The 20,947-nt window shown below is 46.8% G+C and overlaps 1 protein-coding gene across 1 annotated transcript; it reads left to right on the forward strand.

Moving 5' to 3' along the window:
- Positions 1–113: 113 nt before the first annotated feature.
- Positions 114–20,532, forward strand: trip11 (thyroid hormone receptor interactor 11). The gene is made up of 21 exons (XM_084438253.1): positions 114–684; positions 1,838–1,914; positions 2,034–2,144; positions 2,222–2,509; positions 2,601–2,669; positions 2,828–2,993; positions 3,095–3,421; positions 3,523–3,563; positions 3,649–3,747; positions 4,284–4,487; positions 4,964–8,002; positions 8,091–8,231; positions 12,573–12,766; positions 12,958–13,121; positions 13,949–14,052; positions 14,181–14,280; positions 15,130–15,211; positions 15,354–15,468; positions 18,430–18,552; positions 18,667–18,811; positions 18,969–20,532. The coding sequence occupies exons 1-21, from the start codon at positions 546–548 to the stop codon at positions 19,175–19,177; spliced, it is 5,937 nt and encodes a 1,978-aa protein (XP_084294379.1). The 5' UTR covers positions 114–545; the 3' UTR covers positions 19,178–20,532.
- Positions 20,533–20,947: the final 415 nt, after the last annotated feature.

A 20,947-nucleotide genomic window follows, 5' to 3' on the forward strand; every position in this document is an offset into this window, starting at 1 on the left:
CCCATAATGCTATGGTGCAGCTGTCCACGTCAAAGTTCTTGACAGCCAAGCTGCTGGTGATGATGACAGCAGTTGAGGTGGCAGTCGTTGTTAGCTAATGCTAGTTAGCTATGTAGCTAGATTGTATGAACCGGTTTTGAAGTTAGTGGAAACATGAAAAGACAAAGACGACCGATAACACAGACCAGAGCACAATATTTAACATTTATGTGGTAGTCGGTGTGGTTCATTGTTTTAGCTTATCTGGGCAGCCACATGCAAAGGGACGGCGAAACGTATTAGCCAGCTAGCTAGTCAGCCAAGTCTAGCCGATTGACTCCCATATTTGAGTCTGAAAGGTGAGAAAGGCTACTTTTCGCAAGATAAGCAGAATAACCACATCGACAATAAATAGTTAAATGTGTTTGCATGTAGGGCTAGCTAAACTACATGAAGGTCGGGGCGACGTCGCTTGTAAGCTGAACTTGCGTTCACGTTAGCTAGTTTGCTAAGGCTAGCGTTTATTTGGCCTGTGTCGGTTGTTTATATTTTGACGTTTTGCGAAGATGTCATCGTGGCTTGGTGGAATCGGTTCTGGCCTGGGCCAGTCTCTTGGCCAGGTGGGGGGAAGCTTGTCATCCTTTACGGGACAAATATCCAACTTTACCAAAGATATGCTGTTGGAGGGAGTTGAAGAGGTTGGAGGTAAGCCCTGGTTTGTTATCTAACATATGGAGCTAACTGCTGCTGCAGCTGTAGTATTCTAAAGATAGCCTTGAAATGCTGCAGATATTGCAACTAATCTAAATAGCATATTGCTTATTTAATCAAAAAATAATCATGCCATGGTCATATAAAAGCACTGATTAATAGCCCAACTGATAACTACAGAATGTAGTCCATATCTTTAATGTTGTTCAGTGATGTGGTAGGTTGTACAGTATAGCTGTTGGAAGGTGTAAGGATGATTAGCTTACAAATCAATTCATATTGACCTAGTTACAGACCTCTGCTGTTGTAAACATGCTTTGACTAGTTACAGAGAGACATAACTTTGATCATATGACTCCAACATAGACATAGGCCTAGTCATATCTGAGTTCAGGAAGGACTGTGTTGCTACTATGTACATTTTCATGATATCTCTTCTATGATCAGTCCTGACACTGAGACATGAAACCAAGCCAAGTTATTTATGTCACAAATGTGTTTGAGATGTTGGTTAGGGACGTTATGCACATACTGGTGAGGGAGACCAAATCTCAGCTAGGAAGGGATTTTTGTTGCCTGGCAATTAAGCTGGTTTGTCATGTGAACCTTGTTAAGCAGTCTCAGTCTGTATCAGAATCAGAAACAGTATGTATGACACAGTATGTCACATGCATTGACTACACACTCATTGGCAAGTCCTGAAAGGGCTGCATAGCTTTTCAGATAAAATACCTGACCTGCTTCCGGAATATCATATTCCCTTTGAATGTTTTTAGGGCAAGATGTAGGCCTAATACAGACCTAAAGCCTGTATCACAGTGTTTTCAAGAATGTCATCTACTCAGACTAATTAAAAAAGACAATAGACAAGGCTGTTACTGGAGCATCAAATCACACACCACCCCACTCAGAACAGTTGCTTTAAATGGGCACTCAGGTTGCTGAACAGCTGATGCAACCATATGCAGTCCACGCTTTTGTTGTATAATGTAATGTTATTGTGTGTCCCTTGTGTTAAGGCAGAGTGAGCCAGAGCACAACAATTTCGTTGCATTTTTAATACATGTGACAATAGAGCTGAACTTGATTGGGATTCTCCGTGGCCACTACAATGTAAATCGTGAATTTTACTAATATTTTGTCACAGATGCTACCACTGAGCTGCAAGTGTCCAATTCCAAGCTGGTGGAAGTAGAGGCTGCATTTTCTGTTCAAAAGTCTGAGGTTAGTCTAGATTTTCCTTTTGATGACGAAAGATACACTGGCCTGAAAATATATTAGTTTATCTTGGCTTTTTGCAGCTGTTGATTTTCTCTCTCCGCACTGCTCTCTCCCTGTTTCAGTATGAGCGTTTAAAGAAGAGTCATGCAGAGCTGGAGGAGAAGCTAGAGGCCTCAGAGATCCAGATTAAGCGGCAGTCTGCTGAGTATAGAACCCTGCTGCAGCAGAGAGACGTATGAGCAAATACATGGATCAGTTGGTACACTGAAGTCATAACAACAGAAATGTGAAGTCATGTTTGTCTCCTCAGGTGGAGATCAGTCACCTGAAAGCGCGCCAGAATGGACTGCAAGAGGAAGTGCAGAAGCTGCGGAGCTCTACCCAGTCTGTCTCCTCCGACCCTGCTGTGCTTCCTGTAGCCACTACCTCCACTACCTCCTCCTCCTTCCTGCCACGCCCCTCTGGGGCACACCAGGGCTTCCATGGCGACGAGATGGACTTCAGCGACGTCCTCTGGTCCCAGCAGGAGATCAACCGTCTCTCAACAGAGGTTCTGAGACTGGAGGCGGAGGTCTCACACTGGAGACGTGTCTCTCAGGTAGTTTGCTGACATGGTGCCACATTACATTGCAATCAGGATGGACATGATTGCACAGAGTTAGATGACACTTACACTTGTTTTCTCTTAGGCATCAAACACCCAAGGAACAGGAAACGGTGACCAAGGAGAGATCCTCAAGCTCCAAAGAACTATCAAGGTTAGCGTTTGACCAGGAACTGGGCTCTCAAGTTTTGACCTGTTATTATTTTTTGGAATACAACATTATGTCATTACAGTAATGTATTGAAAGGAATAGCTCTCAACTTGACATACTGGGAACCTGACACACTGACAGTCTGTGCCTCTATGGAACAGGAGCTGCGAGAGGAGATGGGGAGAGAGGTGGACGAGCACCAACATGAGCTAACCGCTCTGCAGGATGTCCAGAGGCAGAAAATGTCTGACATCACACGCCGCCACAGGGATGAGCTGGCAGAGTATGAGGAGAGGATAGAGGAGCTGGAGGATCAGATCCAGAATGGTGAGGATCAGGTTTTAAGAACATTCAAAAGACATGCTGAAGTAACATTGGTCCATAATGTTTTCACTGTTAACCTCATGTACCCCTAATCATTCCTCTAGGTGGTGGTCAACCTGCTGTCCCTCAGGACTCCTCTAAAATCCTTGATCTTCAGAGCACAGTCCGATCCCTGCAGGAAGGCGCAGAGCAGCAGGAGAGGGAGCTGCAAGAGCTGAGGGACCGTCTGGAGGAGGCGGGGAGGATCCAAGCCACCCTGCAGCTGGAGAAGGAAGAGGGCCAGGCCGAGAACGCAGAGCTGCTGCAGAACTACACCCGCCTGCAGACCTCTGTGACAGAGCTCCAGACGCGGGTCCAAGAACAGGAGGGGAAGGCACTGCACAAGGCCCAGCTAGAACAAGAGATCCAGGGTCTGAGGAAAGCTCTTGCAGGTACTAGTTTAGTCATGTAATATGCCAAAGCAACATAGGAGGTCATCCATTTATATCATATAGATATAGCATTATTTAATGGTATGCTTATTGTTTTCCAGGAGCCGAGAGGGAGATGTCAAGGTTGAAGAGTGTCACTGAGGTGGGTAGTCTGACTGCATGCTTTCTAAAAGTGCACAGTAGATCCTCTTCGTTAAAGTTTCTGATTTGATGTTCTTTTTAAACAGAGTGCACCAGCAGCAGAGGTTGAACATGCAGAGGTTTTAGAACTCAACACTATAATTGGGGCTTTAAGAAAAGAGAAGGAGGTGGTCGAACAGGAAAAGGTTAGTACTCTTTCTTAAATGGAAATGGGAATTGCATAGTTAACTTGTCTCTTGACTCCGCTATGAATCTGTCAACTACAATTTTCCTTTCCAGTACTCACTAACATAAAGAAGTGTTAACTAAACATAGTGACATAGTATAGTTCTTTTTTTGTTATCAATTGTTTTTATTTATTATTACAGAAACAATACAATTATGCTAGCACAACATAGTATACATGGAAGAAGTGAATAAAAAAAAAACTAAACAAAAACCAGACAAATACAACACACACATAACATAACAACAAAAGAACAAAAATAAAACAACAGAAAAAACCCAACCCCCCCACCCAAACACCCAGCCCCCCCTGGGACCAACGAAAACAGGGCCAAACACCATGCATACCTGTGCAAAGTTCTCACCATCATGTAAGGATAGCCTAAATAATGAGCTTGACATAGTATAGTTCTTTGAGAATTCACTTGTTGGAAGGCTATATTTGTTGAGATGTATCCAGTTAGTTAACCATATGATCATTTCCCAATTTTTTCAGCTTGATCTGCTGGAAAGACTGAAAGTTGCAGAGGAGACCGTGGACAGTGGTGAGGGAGGGGAGCCAATAGACACAGAGCTCCTGGAGGATCTGAAGACTGAGCTGCAGAGGAGTGAGCAGGCCCTGAGAGAGACCCAGGAGGAACGGGACACACTCATGTCTGAGCTGGAGGAACTGGACCACCAGAACCAGGAGGCTACACAGGTCTGACTGACTTGTATATAGGCCCGGTTCTGTTTCTGAATGCACAGATTTGCAGGAACATGGTCTTGAATTCTAGCCTGGCTTCGCCAGACCCAATTCGCAAGAATACGAAGGGTCTGGAAACTCACAGTTGATTTCCAATTCCTAAGGGGCATTACCAATGGGCATAGATCAAAATGCCTCTCAATTGGATAGACCTACAACCAATCAGTGCCTCTACAGCGCTCCTCTGTTCCGTCATCTTATGAAATTCCCCCCAAATTAACCATTGTGATTGGCACAAACCAATCTCGGTTCGACTGGATTCATTTAGATCGGTAGGATATCCAGACTGATCTGCGAAGTGAAATAGAATGTTAGCTAGCGAGATCAGGCTGCCGTCGCCAGGCTACTTGAATTCATCACATTCTTATGTTTGAACACAGAATAGTGAAACAACACTTAAACACTTATGCTATTTTCTCATTTGTTTCCAGCATATGATCTCAGTGAGGGAACAGCTTTCTGGGCAACTGAAGGAGGCTGAGACAGAGGTGGCTAGTCTCCGGGCTGAGCTCAATACTGCTGAAGACAAGAAGGGAGAGCTTCAGCGGGAGCTGGAGGCCCAGAAGGAGAAACTTAGCCAGAGCGCGTTCACGCTGAACGACCTGCACATGGGCAAGCAGCAGCTGGAGAGCACAGTGAGGGAGCTGAGAGAGAAACTAGGCAATGCACAGGAGCAGGGCCGAGAGGTGCGCAGAGAGGCCTCAGAGCTGAAGAGAACTCTAGAGGAGAAGGAGGAGCAGCTGTCTGCTGCCAGGGCAGAGCTCTGTTGGGCGGAGGAGAGAGGGAGTGAGGCAGAGGGGACGGGAGAAGAGCTAGAAGAGAAGGAGAGGGAATTGGCAGACCTCAGAAAGGAGCTGGCAGAGATGAGGACCTCTCACGAGAAAGTAATGTCAGAGGACTACGAAATGAAGATGGAGAACGTTAGGCTGAAGGCTGAGCGCGAGGAGGCCGCGGGCAAAGTGGAGGATCTGGCCAAGCAGCTGAGGGAAGGCCAGGCGGCTCTCAACAGGATGCTGCTGGAGAAGGACACTCGCATTGAGGCCCTGAAGCTGGAAAAGAGCCAACTTGAGGGTGAACTGGACCAGGCTGAGAGGGTTCTGGCAGAGCAGGCCAAGCAGTACCAGCAGACCATAGAGGAGCTGACACGGGCGCGTTCCATGGACGCCACCGCCCTGCAGGCAGAGCACGAGAGGACTGTCAAACTGAACCAGGAGAAGGACCTCGAGATAGCTCAACTGAAGAGGGACATGGAGCAGATGGAGTCTGACCACAGAGACACCAACGAGATGCTCTCCATGACTGTGGCTGGGCAGAAGCAGCTGACAGATATGCTGCATGAGAAGGACGCCTTCATGGAGACCCTGAAACAGAATGCTGCTGACGCGCAGAAGGAACTGGAGAGCAGCGTTTTGGCAACTGCCAAGGAGGCTGAGGCCCTGAGACAGGCACTAGAGGAGAAGGACAAACAGCTTGGAGGGATGAAGGAGGAGAACAGCCACCTAAAAGAGGAGAACGACCGTCTCCAGGACCAGCAGAGCAGGCCTCAGCCTCTGGCCGAGCCCAGGACCTTGGACATCATCACCGAGCTGGAGACGGAGATCACCCAGCTCAAGTCCTCCAGGGACATCCTAGAGGAGGAGGTCCATGGCCTGAGAACGACCGCCGAGGAACAGCAGGCCTCTCTCTTCTCATCCCAACAGTCTCTCCAGGCGCAGCAGGATGAGCTAGAGCAAGCTCACTCACGCCACGAGCAGAGCACGCGCAACTACAACAGGCTCATCCATGCCAAGGACGAGGAGATCAACCGCCTGCAGCACGCGGTGGACGGACTCACAGACCGTCAAGGCCACGACCCCCCATCTGTACAGGAAGCGGTCATCATTCAGGAAGACAAGACCCAGTCTCTGAATGGGGAGAATGGCAACGAGAAGCATGACTTGTCCAAGGTGGAGATCGAGAGGCTGGTGAAGGGCATCAAGGAGAAGGAGACTGAGATCAACCAGCTGAATGAGAAGAACCTGTCCCTGGCAAAGCAACTTGACCAGCTGGTGGTGTCTCGAGATGAGATGGGCAAGCTCTCCCAGATGGTCTTGCAGAAGGACCTGGAAATTCAGGCACTGCACGCCAGAGTGTCCGGCGGCCACACCCAGGACGTGATGTACCTCCAGCAGCAGCTGCAGGCCTACGCCGTGGAGCGAGAGCAAGTGCTGGCCGTGCTGAATGAGAAGACCAGGGAGAACAGCCAGCTCCGCTCCGACTACCACCGCATCATGGACATTGTGGCGGGGAAGGAGTCGGCGCTGCTGAAACTCCAGCAGGAGAACCAGCGCCTCTACACCATGAGCGACCCGTCGGGGAGCCAGGAGATGTTCAGAGAGACCATCCAGAACCTGTCCCGCATCATCAGGGAGAAGGACATTGAGATTGACGCCCTGACCCAGAAATGCCAGACCCTGGTGACTGTCCTTCAGGCCTCAGGAGGGGAGCCCGGGGGAGGCACCGGCGGCGTGAGCAGCAATCAGTTTGAGGAGCTCCTGCATGAGAGGGACGTGCTGAAGCAGCAGGTGAAGAAGATGGAGGAGTGGAAGCAGCAGGTGATCACCACTGTGAAGAACATGCAGCATGAGTCGGCGCAGCTCCAGGAGGAACTGATCAAGCTGCAGGGTCAGGTCTCGGCCGACAGTGACTGCAGCTCCAAGCTGTCGGTGGACTACTCCAGGCTGATCCAGAGCTACGAGCAGAAGGAGAGGAAGCTGGGGACCCTGAGCCAAGAGCTGGCCCAGGTCCAGCAGACCATCAGCCAGCTCAGCAGCACCAAGGCCGTTCTCCTGGAGAAGCTGGACGGTGTCTCCCAGACACCAGACACCACTTTGCACGTCCTGGCGTCCTCCGGCCTTTCTGTTGCAGCCGAGCCTCCGGGTCACCAGGGGGCGGCAGCACCAGCACACAATGAGGCCGCGCAACAAGAGCTCCAATCACTGCAAGGTCTGCTGGCCGAGAAGGAGACGATGATCAGGACCCTCCAGGAGAACAACCACCGCCTGTCCAACGCCGCGTCCACATCTGAGAGCCAACAGAGAGGCCAGGCGGAGGAGGCTCGCCAGACCCGAGGGAGGCTGGAGGCCCTGCAGAGGTCAGTGAGGGAAAAGGATCTGCTCATCAAGGCCAAGGGGGACCAGCTGGGCCACGTCAGCGAGGCCCTGCGCAACCGCGAGAACGACAATGAGGTGCTGAAGCAGGCGGTGACCAACCTGAAGGAGCGGGCGCTGATCCTGGAGATGGACGTGAAGAAGCTGAAGGAGGAGAACGAGCTGGTGGCCACACGCTCTTGGGAGAAGGAGTCTGAGTTCCGGGCGCTGCAGGAGACCAATATGCAGGTGTCCCTGCTCTTGAGGGAGAAGGAGTTTGAGCGGAGCACCATGAGCGAGAAGGCCGCCGCCATGGAGAAGATGTTGAAGGACAAAGAACAGGTTGGGGTTTGATCTTGAAATCAACAATTTTGTTCTGTATTCCATTGTCATTGCAGTGGTTTATGACCTTGTGATTCGCATCTCACAGGGCAAGTCTGGGGAGCTGAACCAGCTGCTGAACGAGATGAGGTCCATGCAGGAGAAAGCGGTGGCGTTTCAGCAGGAGAGAGATCAAGTGATGCTGGCCCTCAAACAGAAGCAAATGGAGACGACCGCAGTGCAGACTGAGGTAGGATGGCTGCTATGACCAGGGGACTAACAACAAGAAGATGTTTATTGTAATACATTCTACTCTTACTGTTATCTTAAATTGGAGCAGGGTTCCCACAGATCCTTAAAAAGGCATTGAATTAATTAATCTTAAGGCCACAATTGGTTTTAAAATGGCTTAAATCAATCTTTCACAAGTCTTAAAAATGCTAAGACATGGGAAGTAGGATTTGGGTATCACGATTTCAATTCAAAATCGAAATGAGCTTTCGACTTTGAACTTCGAAATCAAAAGCAGGTTTGCGATTCTCCCAGTATTTTTTTTCCCCGCTCTGCGCGCCAACCAAATCATGGGTAAAAAGTAAACAAAGGACAGAGCAGGCCTAGTCTACTTGGTCATCTCTCCTAAAGTAAATGTTTTCATTTGAGCTAGTTGTGGCTCAAAGGTATAGCTAATGGTTTTCGTTTGAATACATAGCCAAGCTAGTTGAATACAGTCAGACACAAGGTGCACTGATCTAAATGTTTATATTGGAAAGTAAGTACTGGTGCATGGACGATCGAGATGACTGGAAATTCCGCTGGAGGGCTTCTCTGAGGATGACATAGTGAGAATGTTGGCATACTATATCAAGATATGGCATGCTATATAAAGATAGCTCACTAGCTAATGTTAATGTTTTGCTTTATTCCTAGTCCTTCTCAGGAACTGTGAGTGCGCTGATGACGTAGCATCTGCTACCACAGTCCTTTCTACCAACATAGGAAATTTTGACTTTTAAATAGTCACCAAGTTGGCGGCGCTTGGCGCTCATATTTAAAAGTGTCAAATAAACATTTCAAAGCCACTCACCAGAGCAGAAACGCCTATTCTAACAAACGATGGGTTTGAAAGCTCGGCACTACCGTTAAAGGAATATGCTCGTTTTTGACAACCTGGACCTTATTTACGACATATTATAAGAAGTTTGACTCACCCAGATCACTTTTTTGTTGTTCGGAGGCCTGTAGAAGAAATATAAAATCCAGCGCGAGCCAGTATATCCATGTAATGGCGGCGCACGGGGCATAGGGAATGCCGTTTCTCAAAATCCATTTTCGGCCGCTAAACGGTTGTTTTCATCAATCACATTGCATGAATCGACAGTTGATATTCCTCTACGCCAGCCATTGTTGTTTTGGTTCCAAATAAGGGGTCTTGATCCTCTGTAACATGATCTTTACAAGCCTCTCCCCCACTTGCTCCAGCACGCATGCGCACAGGCCAGCGCGCAGACTTGCTATTCTCCGTCTGTAGGCTACACTCGCGGCTCACATTCTCTGCGCTACGATCGGATTGTTGGTGCCTAGAATATTGTGTGCAATATGGCTGAATATTTGTCAGATTTAGAGGATCTAGAAAATGAATTAGAATATGACGGACGTCCATATCGTTTTGAGCCAGAGTATACGGACGAAGAGCTCCTTGAAAGGAGGGTGAGGAGACAGAGAGAGGAACAGCTGGCTCGAGAACAAACCGCTGCACGCTCCCGAAGAGATGGTAACTGGTGGTGTTTTTGCCTACATTGTCACCCTATGCCAACAGAGGAGGAATGCATTTGTTGCTCTGAGTGGGACTTGAGGCCAGACGATGCACGTCTGGAAGTCTCGAGAAATAACGACACATCGGAATAGCAAGTCTGCGCGCTGGCCTGTGCGCATGCGTGCTGGAGCAAGTGGGGGAGAGGTAGTCTTCTTCAACTGCCATACAACTCCGCATAGTGGACAGCACCCCATCTGGCCGGAAATCCTCTAAACTACCTCGAAAAATAATGACGATGTCACAAAAAACGGCTAAAAAGATCACTTAAAGTCCAGGTTAACCCAGTTCAAATTTTTGTTATGAGCTTCACACACCACAGGAAAACATGTCATTAACCACCCAGCCAAATCTGAGTGATTAAAAATGTCGCTAAGTATATAAAATAAGGCTTCAAAATCGGTTAAAAATCAGCAGCATTCTCTGGTCTGAGACTGTGGGGGCGTGTCTGCTGAAGGCACCGAAGCCACACCCAATTGCGTGGGGAGGGGGTGTGGAGGGAAGAACCTGTCAAATAGTACCGTTCTCTGGTCTGCATATTGTCACACTGGCACGCCGTCTCTTTTGTGGTAGGAAGGCACAGCTTTGTGAAAACAGAGAGGAGTTGAAATTACACTTGTCTAATGAGTCAAACGCACAGATGCTTCCTCCTAACCTACCTCCTGACAAACAACACAGGTAAAACTGTAGCTACTCTATACCAACGCGCCAGTGTTACTGCCCTTAGATGCAAAATACAAAAACAGGCAACGAGGAATGTATGAGTCTGTCCCTATTTTCTCCCTGCCACCTCCGGACCCATTCCTATCCCTCCCAGGCGATCCTGTCGTCCCTTGGGATCAATGGAAAAAGTTGTTTAAAATGTACCTTTTAGTCACTGGCTTGAACAGCGCTGATAGCGCGAAGAAGCGTACACTACCGGAGTTGATAATCGGGACAGACTCATCCACTCTCGTTGGCAATGTTATGTGTGAGAATAACGAGCACTCGGCTTCAACTTTCCCTCTCATATCCAACAGAACTGGAATGTTCAGCCAGTAGCCGCCGAGCACCGCTTCACTGGGAGAGGGTGCGTCTTTCTCCAGCTGCAGCTGGTCTACCTAACCATCCCCCTCGCTCCCGCCTCCCGGTCTCCCGCTGGACAAATATATTGTAACCATTACCGGTGAACCCATACGCACATCAGGTGCCACAAATATGGCAGGCAGTTTCTGTATAGTTAACGCTTATAGTCATAATATATCATCCGTAACGTTATTTGGTGGGTGGTCGCCTGGTCGGTGCTGCTAGCTATGTTAGCTAGACTAAGGTTATATACACACTCCCATCTGCAAGCTACATAGCTAATGTTAGCTATAATTCCTCCTAAGATATAATATAATTCATCATAGCTGACATTACCACATAAATGTCAAGACACATTTTGTAGATTAACGTAGCAGTGTATTTCCCTATTGCTTACGTTACCTAGCTAACGTTATAACGTTAATTAGCTATAAGCACACAAGGCAGCGGTGTCGGCACCAAAGGTTGATGCGACAGGAGGAGAATGGACGCCGGGGAGGGAGATGGTTGGCTCCGCCGAATTCACCAGGACCAGTCGTGAGTCCGTGAAACCCAAAAGCCTAATATTATAATTGCAGAAGCTTTCGGGAGTGAAATGTTTGCTGCAGAGGCGGGCGCTAGCGGTGACAGACTCTGTAACACCATGGCTCTTCAAAAATGCTAACCATTTGCTTCTCATTTCAGCTTTACTCGGGAGTGAAAGAAGGAGACCTTATCATCCCATTCCTGCTGGCATCCAGGAAGGATGCATATTCGTTTAGTTTTATGCATAGGCATTGCTAACTAAGAAAAACTAGCTAATTCTAGACTGTTAGTTAAAACTAGCTAATTCTAGACTCAAGATTGAGCAGGAGAACCAAAGATTCAAATCCATTCTAGCTTTATATAGTGTTAGGGCGGGGATATGCTAAGAACACCGCTCTACGTCATCCGGTACCCGTTTTAAGCCCGCCCAGAAAATCCAGAAATCAAAACTGGTCATAAACACAAAACTGGTCTAACTTCACAATTCAGTACTACACATGGTTCATCCCATTTTTACATGTTATCAGCAATGCATCACTAACACATAGAATGTGTTTTCAAGCTAATCTCTGATTTTGGTTAAATGGGACTTTAAGGGTAGCGCCGAGCTTTCAAAACCCATCGTTTGTTAGAATAGGTTTACTTGCTTTACATATGCAGTTACACTCCATGATTTTGTCCTGGTGAATTTCAATCTGGAGTTTGTGAGGCATCTGTACCTTCCGCATAGATCACCAACACCTAGCATCAACTCTTATGTTGTCACCTGCTCCGTCTGAAATCCTGTTGTCATAGATATATCCTTGCGTTAAATAGTTTAGGCCTTTATGTAGAACTCTCTTAGACACAGTAGTGGCATTTGGCAAATACTGTTACATATAGCAATATTGTCAGGAATCCTTGAGAGAATCATCAGGTATGCGCTGTTCAGTGGACATTTTATTAACTTGCTCCAAAGATTGTACAGCATAGCAACAGTAACTGGGGGGGCGGAACTTGCTGCCTGAATAGGAAAGATCTATTGTCCCTAAGTTTGGTTATTGTGAAGTTGGTCTTAAATTTAATTCCGAGTTGCATTAAAAAAGTCTTAAATTTTTTTTTTTTTGAAATCTAACTTGCCTTAAGCTGTAGGAACCCTGTTGGAGAGACCAAGCTCAGATGTGACCACTAATCCCCGTTGTCCGCCTTTAGCTTCAGCATGTGAAGGACAAAGAACAGCGTCTGCGGCTGGAGCTGGACAGGTTACGCAATCACCTGCTGGAGATCGAGGACTCGAACACACGAGAGGCCCTGGCCGCCGAGGCCCGAGAGACGGAGCTCCGCAGGAAAGTGGCACTGCTGGATGAAAGGCTGGCAACTTCCTCCAGTGCTGTGGAAAACGCCAGGTAGGCATTTCCCTTTCAAACTAGTGGTTATTCATTTGATTATACCTGCCGGTGGTGGTTGTATTTGAGCTTAGTAAGCAACCAAGGAGGTATAGTGTTTTGTCTTGTTGAAACCCTAACCTTTTTAAGCGTTTCCCTATAGCTAAATAAAGGTTTGAATTTAATTTTAAATTCTGCACTGCCTCCCACAGTCAACAGGCCAGCCTGCAGGTGGAGTCCCTACAGGAGCAGCTGTGTGGAGCAGTGAAGCAGAGAGACGAGGCCCTGCTCCAGCTCCACACCTCCCAGGAGCAAGTCAACCAGTATGCAGTGTCTCTCTCCAACCTGCAGATGGTACTAGAGCAGTTCCAGCAAGGCAAGTGTCCCCCCACCCCCAAACCAACATCACAACCCTCTTACTACTCAAGAATCAAGATCTGTTTATTGCCATGTATATGGTTCACACTTACTTGGAATTTCACTAGGGTTAAGGCATACGCTGTTGTAGACGACATAGGACAGCTGATGTACAGCTCCCACTTGAGGTCCCGGGAGATGGTGGTGCCCAGGAAGCGGAAGGAGTCGACAGTGGTCACTGGGGTGTCATTCAATGTGATGGGGGGAGGGGCTCTGGGTCCTAAAGTCTACAATCATCTCCACTGTCTTGAGAGCATTGAGCTCCAGATTGTTTTGCCCGCACCAGGACAGCAACTGGTCAATCTCCCACCTGTAGGCAGACTTGTCGCTCTTGGAGATGAGACCAATGAAGGTGGTGTCGTCTGCAAACTTCATGAGCTTGACAGACTGGTGGCTGGAGGTGCAGCTGTTCGTGTACAGTGAGAAAAGTAGAGGGGAAAGAACACAGCCTTGGGAGGGACTCTGTGCTTATGGTCCTGGAGTCAGACATGCTTGCCCAGTTTCACGTGCTGCTTCCTGTCAGACGGGAAGTCCGTGATCCACCTGCAGGTGGCGTTGGGCACGCACATCTGGGAGAGCACATCCTCCAGAGTGAGTGGGAGGATGGTGAGCTGAGCTGAAGTCTAAACAGGATCCTGGTGTACTGTAATAGAGGCTAATGTTTGATATTTTAGAGGCCCTGGTTTTTGTGATGATGAAGACAATGGTCCTTGTTTTCCTCATAGTCTTTTGAATCCAGGGTGTGGCCTGGCATTTCAGTCTTTATTTTTGTGTGGCCCTTTTCAGAAGAGAAAGCCATGTATTCTTCAGAGCTTGACAAGCACAAGAAGGAGAAGGATGAGTGGAGAAGGAAAGCACTGATGCTGGAGGACCGGGCTTCAGCTCTTCAGGTAGGCCACCCACACTTCCATTGTGTACACACATTAAGGTCCACGTCATACCGTGAACAAACAAACTGCAATAGCAAAGAATTTATCTGATCAGCTGTTTATCTGATCAGCTGTTCTCTCCTTCACAGGTGAACCTTGACGAGGCCAATGCTGCTCTGGACTCAGCTTCCCGGCTCACTGACCAGCTAGACCTGAAGGAGGAACAACTGGAGGAGCTGAAGATCCAAAGTGAGCAAAATCATGGGGTCGTTGAGAGACTGTAACTTTTATTTTAGTCAGAGAGTTTGTAGTACTTTTCTTCAGTATTTTAGTTTCTTCAGCCTTCAAAAGGCAATAGCGAAACAATCATAAATGTGTCATCATACCTTCAGGTTTTCATTGCCTGATTTATGTCTCGGTTCAAAGGCTGTAGCATCCACCTGCTGCGAGCAAGATGTTATGGATGATATGCATTTTTGTGTGATACCCTTCTATCAGGCTTCTGGGGCATTTAAATAGCCTGTTCTGAATGCCTTGTGCTCTTTGAATGCCAGGGTTATTTTCCCATCCTCAAGGCCCATAATCTTTTACATGGAATATTAGGCAGTGTGGACGTTCGGAAGGCATCTGGCATTCCAAACTTGTTCACATGTTCTTATCGGAGGTTAAATAACCAAAACAGAATAAATCTAATTATAACACACCACGCACTAACCCTGAGAGAGATTTGCCTTCATAATTCTTCTAGCTGTACGGTCTGCTGACTTCACTCTATCAGACATAGACCCAGCCATTACATCACAAGAAATTCTCAGACTTGCCCCCCCCCCCCTTCTCCTGCCCGTTCTCAGATGCTGCACATTTTCATTTGTTTTACTTATAAGGCTGTGGAACAGTTAAAACAGGGCCCTGATGAGCATGCTCAGATCTGCTCTCATCTGTCACTATCTCACTGGTGACGGGCTTTCTTTGGCAGTGTCTGCTCAACATATACATGTCAACTTTTCACTAAAAGTGCGAGACCCAACTGTTGAACATTGCTTTGCCTTGAACATCTGGGTAGGTCCTGAACCATGAAATGAGTGTTTTCTTTTGCAGTGGAGGTGAGGCAAGAGATGTTGGAGGAGGCTCAGAAGAAGTTGACGAACCTGCTCAGCAGTACAGAGGGGAAGGTCGACAAGTAAGTTCAGCAGTCAGCACTGCAATGAGAAGACTTGATTAATTCCAAGTAGAGATATAAAGTAGAGGCCTTATCTCCTCAACAAAGAGATTCCCTTCCGTCAGTGTGGCGATGACCCACTGTTGTTCGTCTGTTTCCCCAGGATCCTCATGCGCAACCTGTTCATGGGCTACTTCCACACCCCAAAAAACAAGCGTGCTGAGGTGCTGAAGCTCATGGGAAATGTGTTGGGACTAGACCGGGATGACGTTGACAAGGTGACGGCATTCACTCCTTAGACCAATTTTTTTTTTCTTACCTCTGGTTTGGTACTTCATCATATTTTGTCCTTTTTTGTAGTTCATTTTTTCCTGTTTAATCTCTGGCACCCTTACTGATGGGAATATATTTCAATGGGACCAGTGATGAAGCCATTATGGCCTGTATCGCCACAGTAAGGAAACTTACTTGATCATCCTTCAGCTGATCTTGAAACAGTTCAGGAAATTACACATTTTCTGTGACTCTGAGAATCCACAATGGCCATTCAGATTTTTTTTCTCACATTTGTCTTATTTTTCTCGCATTTGTCTTGTACCATGTGACACTCTGCTCTGACGGCCATTCGCAGCCTCTAAGTCTAGCGATCATGGCAACTTCAAACCACATTCCCCCTCAAAATGTGTCTCCTGCACAAACAAGGGTGGACATTTTAAATGGTGGTATTCTATAAAATGTGTGTGTGATGAGAGGTTGTGATAATCAAATTAAGGTTTACATGTAGCTAACTGTTAAAATGACAGTTAGCTACAGTTAAAATTACAATGCCAGTAGGTAGTACTCCAAGGGGAAATTACAGAAACATTACACAATATAGCTAACTAACCAAGACAACAGCAATGTCAACATCTAGCACATATCAATAATATAATTATCAGTAGTATTTTTTTGTAATTCACTTGATGACAATGTAATTAGCTAGCCAATCACACAAGCTAGCCAACCAAGGCTTGCTGTGTTACACACCTAAAGACAGCTGAACGTTACGACAAGGGAGGATGTTGTTAGCTGTAATAACTCCTATCAGTTAAATGTAACACAAGCTAGATTAATGTCGCAGACAGCTAACAAAACACTAGAGTCTAGTGATTTAACTAAGCTTGTCTGTTTAGTAGTCAATACCGTTGTACACCAGCAGAGGGCAGTAGGTATTGCTCATAAATCCTTCACCACCTGGGTGTGATTTTTATTAGCATGGTGTGTGGCCCACGTGTTGTCAGTCCGGTGACACACGGGACACTGTTTAGTAGTTTTGAAGTGATCACTGGGAAATACAGTCCAACCAGGCCAGGTCAAGCCTGGCTTATGTGCGTTCTGTTCAGGACTGGTAGGACAGCTAGTAATGCCACTGAAATAGCTGTGAATTGAAATGACATGAAATAATGTCTGATAAATTAAGATGGGTCTTGTCGCCTGGACACATCAGTTCCAATGCTTCCAATGCTAATCCAGCACAATAAGAGCAGGATAGCCAGTTAGCTCATGAGCTCACAACAACTAGCAGCAGCTTCCATAACATTAATGGCAGCGGTCAGTGGCTAAAGCAGTTACACTGATGATAACATAAAGTCATCCCCAAACCCTGGTCTCCTGGGTGGGAGTCCAATGCTCTCACCACTACCCTACTTGTGCAGTGGAGATTGGCGAGTTGATTTTGGTGTCTTTCTTCCAGTCCCTAGTGTGGGTTGTGGTTGGAATAAAGGTTGGGGTTGGGACAGGATCTGACCTATAAAGCAAGGGTTAAAGGTTGGAGTGAAAGGATGAACATGTGGAGGTTTGGGGTATAGTCCCATAAAGTCATCCTTACCGGGTCTTGAACCCCGGTCTCCCGGGTAGGAGTCCAATGCTCTCACCGCTACTCTAATTGTACAGTGGAGATCGGTGGGCTGATTTTGGTGTCCTTATTGATTGTGGTGTGCTGGGACTACTGCCTCTAGGTGCCAACAGAGAGATTCAGACCAACATTGTAAGGGGGGGAGGGAGGGAGTGATAACCGGACAAATATACTAGGTTCGCTGGCTTCCAGCCACGCACAAAAAGCCCCCTGCAATTACCCTAGGTGTCGCCAAAAATAACTAAACTGAAAAGTTTTAAGATTGTCACTTTAAATGTGCTGAGGTTGGATTGTGTTGTTATGGTGCATTCGTTTGTGGTCGGAGCTTGCAAGTCGCAAGTGGCAAAATACCTGCCTCCGACCTGTGTGCATTCGAGCTATAGCGAATGATATGATATGATATTGACGTCAGCCGGCAACTGGGGGCTGAGAAACATATCTGAATTTGCGACGAGGAAGTGCGAGTTCATGCGGCGTTTTATTTAATAATTCCTAGTAGCAAGTCGCAATTTGCCACCTCCCAGTTATAAACGAACGCACCATTAAATGCAGCTTTGAGTTCCATCTATGAACGTGGCTGCATTCAGTTGACAACCCCAAAGTCTTATTACTTTTAACTCCAGCAGCCCTTGAAACCCCAGTCTGAGCTCAACTCCCTAAGAAAGCATTTCCTTATCCAGAGCTGCTGGCAGGAGCCCTTTGGGACAGCATCCAACTATTCAGAGAATATTACCCAACAGCCTTAAAGGGAAACAGATTGGAGAACGGGGGGCAAATGCGATTACAACCCCTCTGAAGACCCATTTTTATTGCTCCGGAGATCGTTCCACTTAATCACTTTTTTTTTTTTTTTTTCTCTCTCTCTCTCTCTCCCTCATCTCCCCCTCTTTATGCTATTGAGTTTTTCCACTCTAGTCATATGTACAACGTCTTAGTGTCCCACAAAACCAGACCTCTTTTCAGCATGGGCCTCAGTGGAAAGACTGCTCCCTGCCCTAGGCTCCTTCTGAAGGATGAGGTTTAATTTGTTTTGGTTTCTGGAAGGAATTCTGGACATAGCTCGCTAAGTTCTCAATGTTTGTAAGAACTTAGCAAGTTTTCCTCTGTGGGGGTCGCCATTGTTTGCAGATGCTGTATCTGGACCTGTCTGTAATTAGTGCACCAGCTCTCAACACTTAACTGTCAGCTTCTGGATAGTAACCAACGCTGCTCCCTGTTAGACCCACATTCGCACCATCGACCATTGCAGAATCTAGCTACCAGAGTGGCCCATAACTGCTGGGTAGATGTGGTTTCCTCTGGGAGCACAGTGTTGACTTGTTATCCTCCGTCTTGGGCGTGTCAGATGTTGGATGAGGACGGACGACATGGAGTCACTGGCTGGGTATCCAGCTGGCTGGGAAGCCGAGCTGTGCAGAGTGTCCCAAATACTCCCCAGAGACCCACCCACAGCCAAGGCTTCAACACGGTCAGTCTAAGTACACACACTCCGCATGCACACACACAAACACGCACTCCTCCACAAGCGCTCCCACACAGGCTATATTCTACCCTACTCTGATCTTAGATTTGTGTTTTGCAGTCATTTTCAGAGATGTTTGTAAAATTCCTGGAGGTCGAGTCCACCCCAGCACTGCCCCCTCCCAGAATGTCGGTCCATGACATGAAGCCCCTGAGTGCCCCGCCCCCTGGACGGACTACCAGCAGTGCTTCCACAGCAGCAGTTGGTAAATGACCCCTTTGAGAATAACTGTTGCCTATATGTTTCTCTCACCCCAAATCAGTCATGCTATGCTGCACGCCAGACGGGGGCACCTATGCTCACTCTCTCACCCCCTTGTCTCCTTGAGCTTCACTGAACCTCTAAACCCGTGTTGTTCTCAGGAGGAGCGGCGAGCAAACGAGCCGGGGAGTCCAACCCTTTCCTGGCCCCTCGCTCCGCAGCAGTCCCCCTGCTGAGCACAGGAGGCGGCAGCACCGGCGGGCCAGGAGGCCACCTGCTTATGAAGCCCATCTCAGACAACCTGCCCACTTTCACGCCCGTGCCCGTCTCTGCCGAGGCCAGCGGCCTCAAAGACTTACTCAGTCACTGAGGAGATGCCAAGTAAAGACCGTAAACCCAACCAAGAGGTGTTAAGACACTACACGGACTGAGGTGACGGGAGCGGTGCTCTTGCTGTTTCAGTCTATCACACAAAACGACAGCTCTAGCACACAGAAATAAATGCAGACGAAACCCACTTTGTTTTGGTGTGAGCTAATTCCTAAGAGACTGAGTTGAAAGGTTTTGCAGTATTGAAGACCATCAGTTTCATATGAAACTACTGTGGAATGCTAAATACCCAACTATGTATGGGCTAAAGCCACAACGTTATATTAGGTCGTGGTCACGCTGTAGTGTTCTGGGGGGAGAAAGGTGGATTCAGATTCACTTTTGGAGAGCTCCTAGCCACTTCACTGTTTCCATAACGTCTCCACTCTTCTCAGCAGCTGTTTTGTGCATTTTGTTGGGAAGTTGAAGTCTGAGTTTGTGTTTATACTATGTTACTATATATACATACGTATATGATAATTCCAACTTCTTCACTTTCCCCTCCACGCAGTAGGCATCGAGCAAAGGGGGGGTGCTTGATTCCTTTATACAACAGTGCAATAACCATCATCACCTTGGTTTATGAGAGGAAACATCTTGAGTGTACTACATATGACTGGTTGTATTCACAACCATGAATTGAAGATTTTCTTTTTCTTGTTTGCATTTAGTTCTTTATTTTATCCATATAGTATACTCTAATGCCTGATCCAAGGATTGTCTGATGATTTCTGGAACCAGAATTGCTTGGAGATTTATGTGGCTGTCTGCATCTGGAAAAACCATACAGACATTTCTGCAAAATCTTGTATTTTCCAGCCAGTCGGACTATGATATGCGACATAGCGTTGTAATTATAGCTGTAATTGCGGGCTGTGGTTTGATCAGAAGGGTTTAACTCTAAGACTGCTGTGATGTATAAGTACAGTACTATTATATAGTTATACGTATATATGTAAATGGGTGATATTTTTCATATTTATGGGCACTTAGGAGGTTCTGGAAGTTCTATCTAAGTGCCTACAATTTTTACCATTCGGAATAGTGTATGATTTGGTTTGTAAATGATGAATATAAATATATATTTACAAGTTGTAAAAACTGCACATTACAAGGTTTACACGAAGAAGGCTAGCCAACTGTATAACATTTGCTGTCCATAATTTTTCTAATGGATAACAATTAACTGCTGCAAAATGAATGTTACAGATGTTACAAAAAATGGAAATGTACTGGATGCTGCAGACTCAAATTCAGAAGTGGATTGAAATGGATTAGATGATCTTAAAATGGAGGATTATGAGTACCTGTCACTGTTTAGCCTAATGTTGCTTTTCTGATCAAATAAAGGTACTATTATCCCCTTATAACGATGCGCTTTTTTTCTTTCTTTTTTTTATCCCGTAGCAAGTCTTTTTCTTTTTGCGAACACTAACCCTGGGTGACCAGTGTGATTAGAGGACATTATTTACTGCCCTAGGCTACTGAAACCTTATCAATATTCCATATTTACTGATTACTGGACACATCCATTGATGTACACTGTAGACTCTGAAATGGACTGACCTATATCTTTCCCGTCTGTAGGCTACTAAAATTAATGTTTGCCATTACAGTTTGGTGTAATTCCTTTTACTTCTAGTCCACAATCCGATAAACAGGCTTAACAGACGTGCAAGCTGGATCAAATTGCAATACAACATTTGCCTGTGCAGAGCATTGAACTGTCCAAGAATGTGGCCTGTAGGTCTCTAGTGGGAAGAAGAACCAT

Source organism: Borostomias antarcticus, assembly GCF_949987555.1.
Source record: "Borostomias antarcticus genome assembly, chromosome: 5".
Lineage (NCBI taxonomy): Eukaryota > Metazoa > Chordata > Actinopteri > Stomiiformes > Stomiidae > Borostomias > Borostomias antarcticus.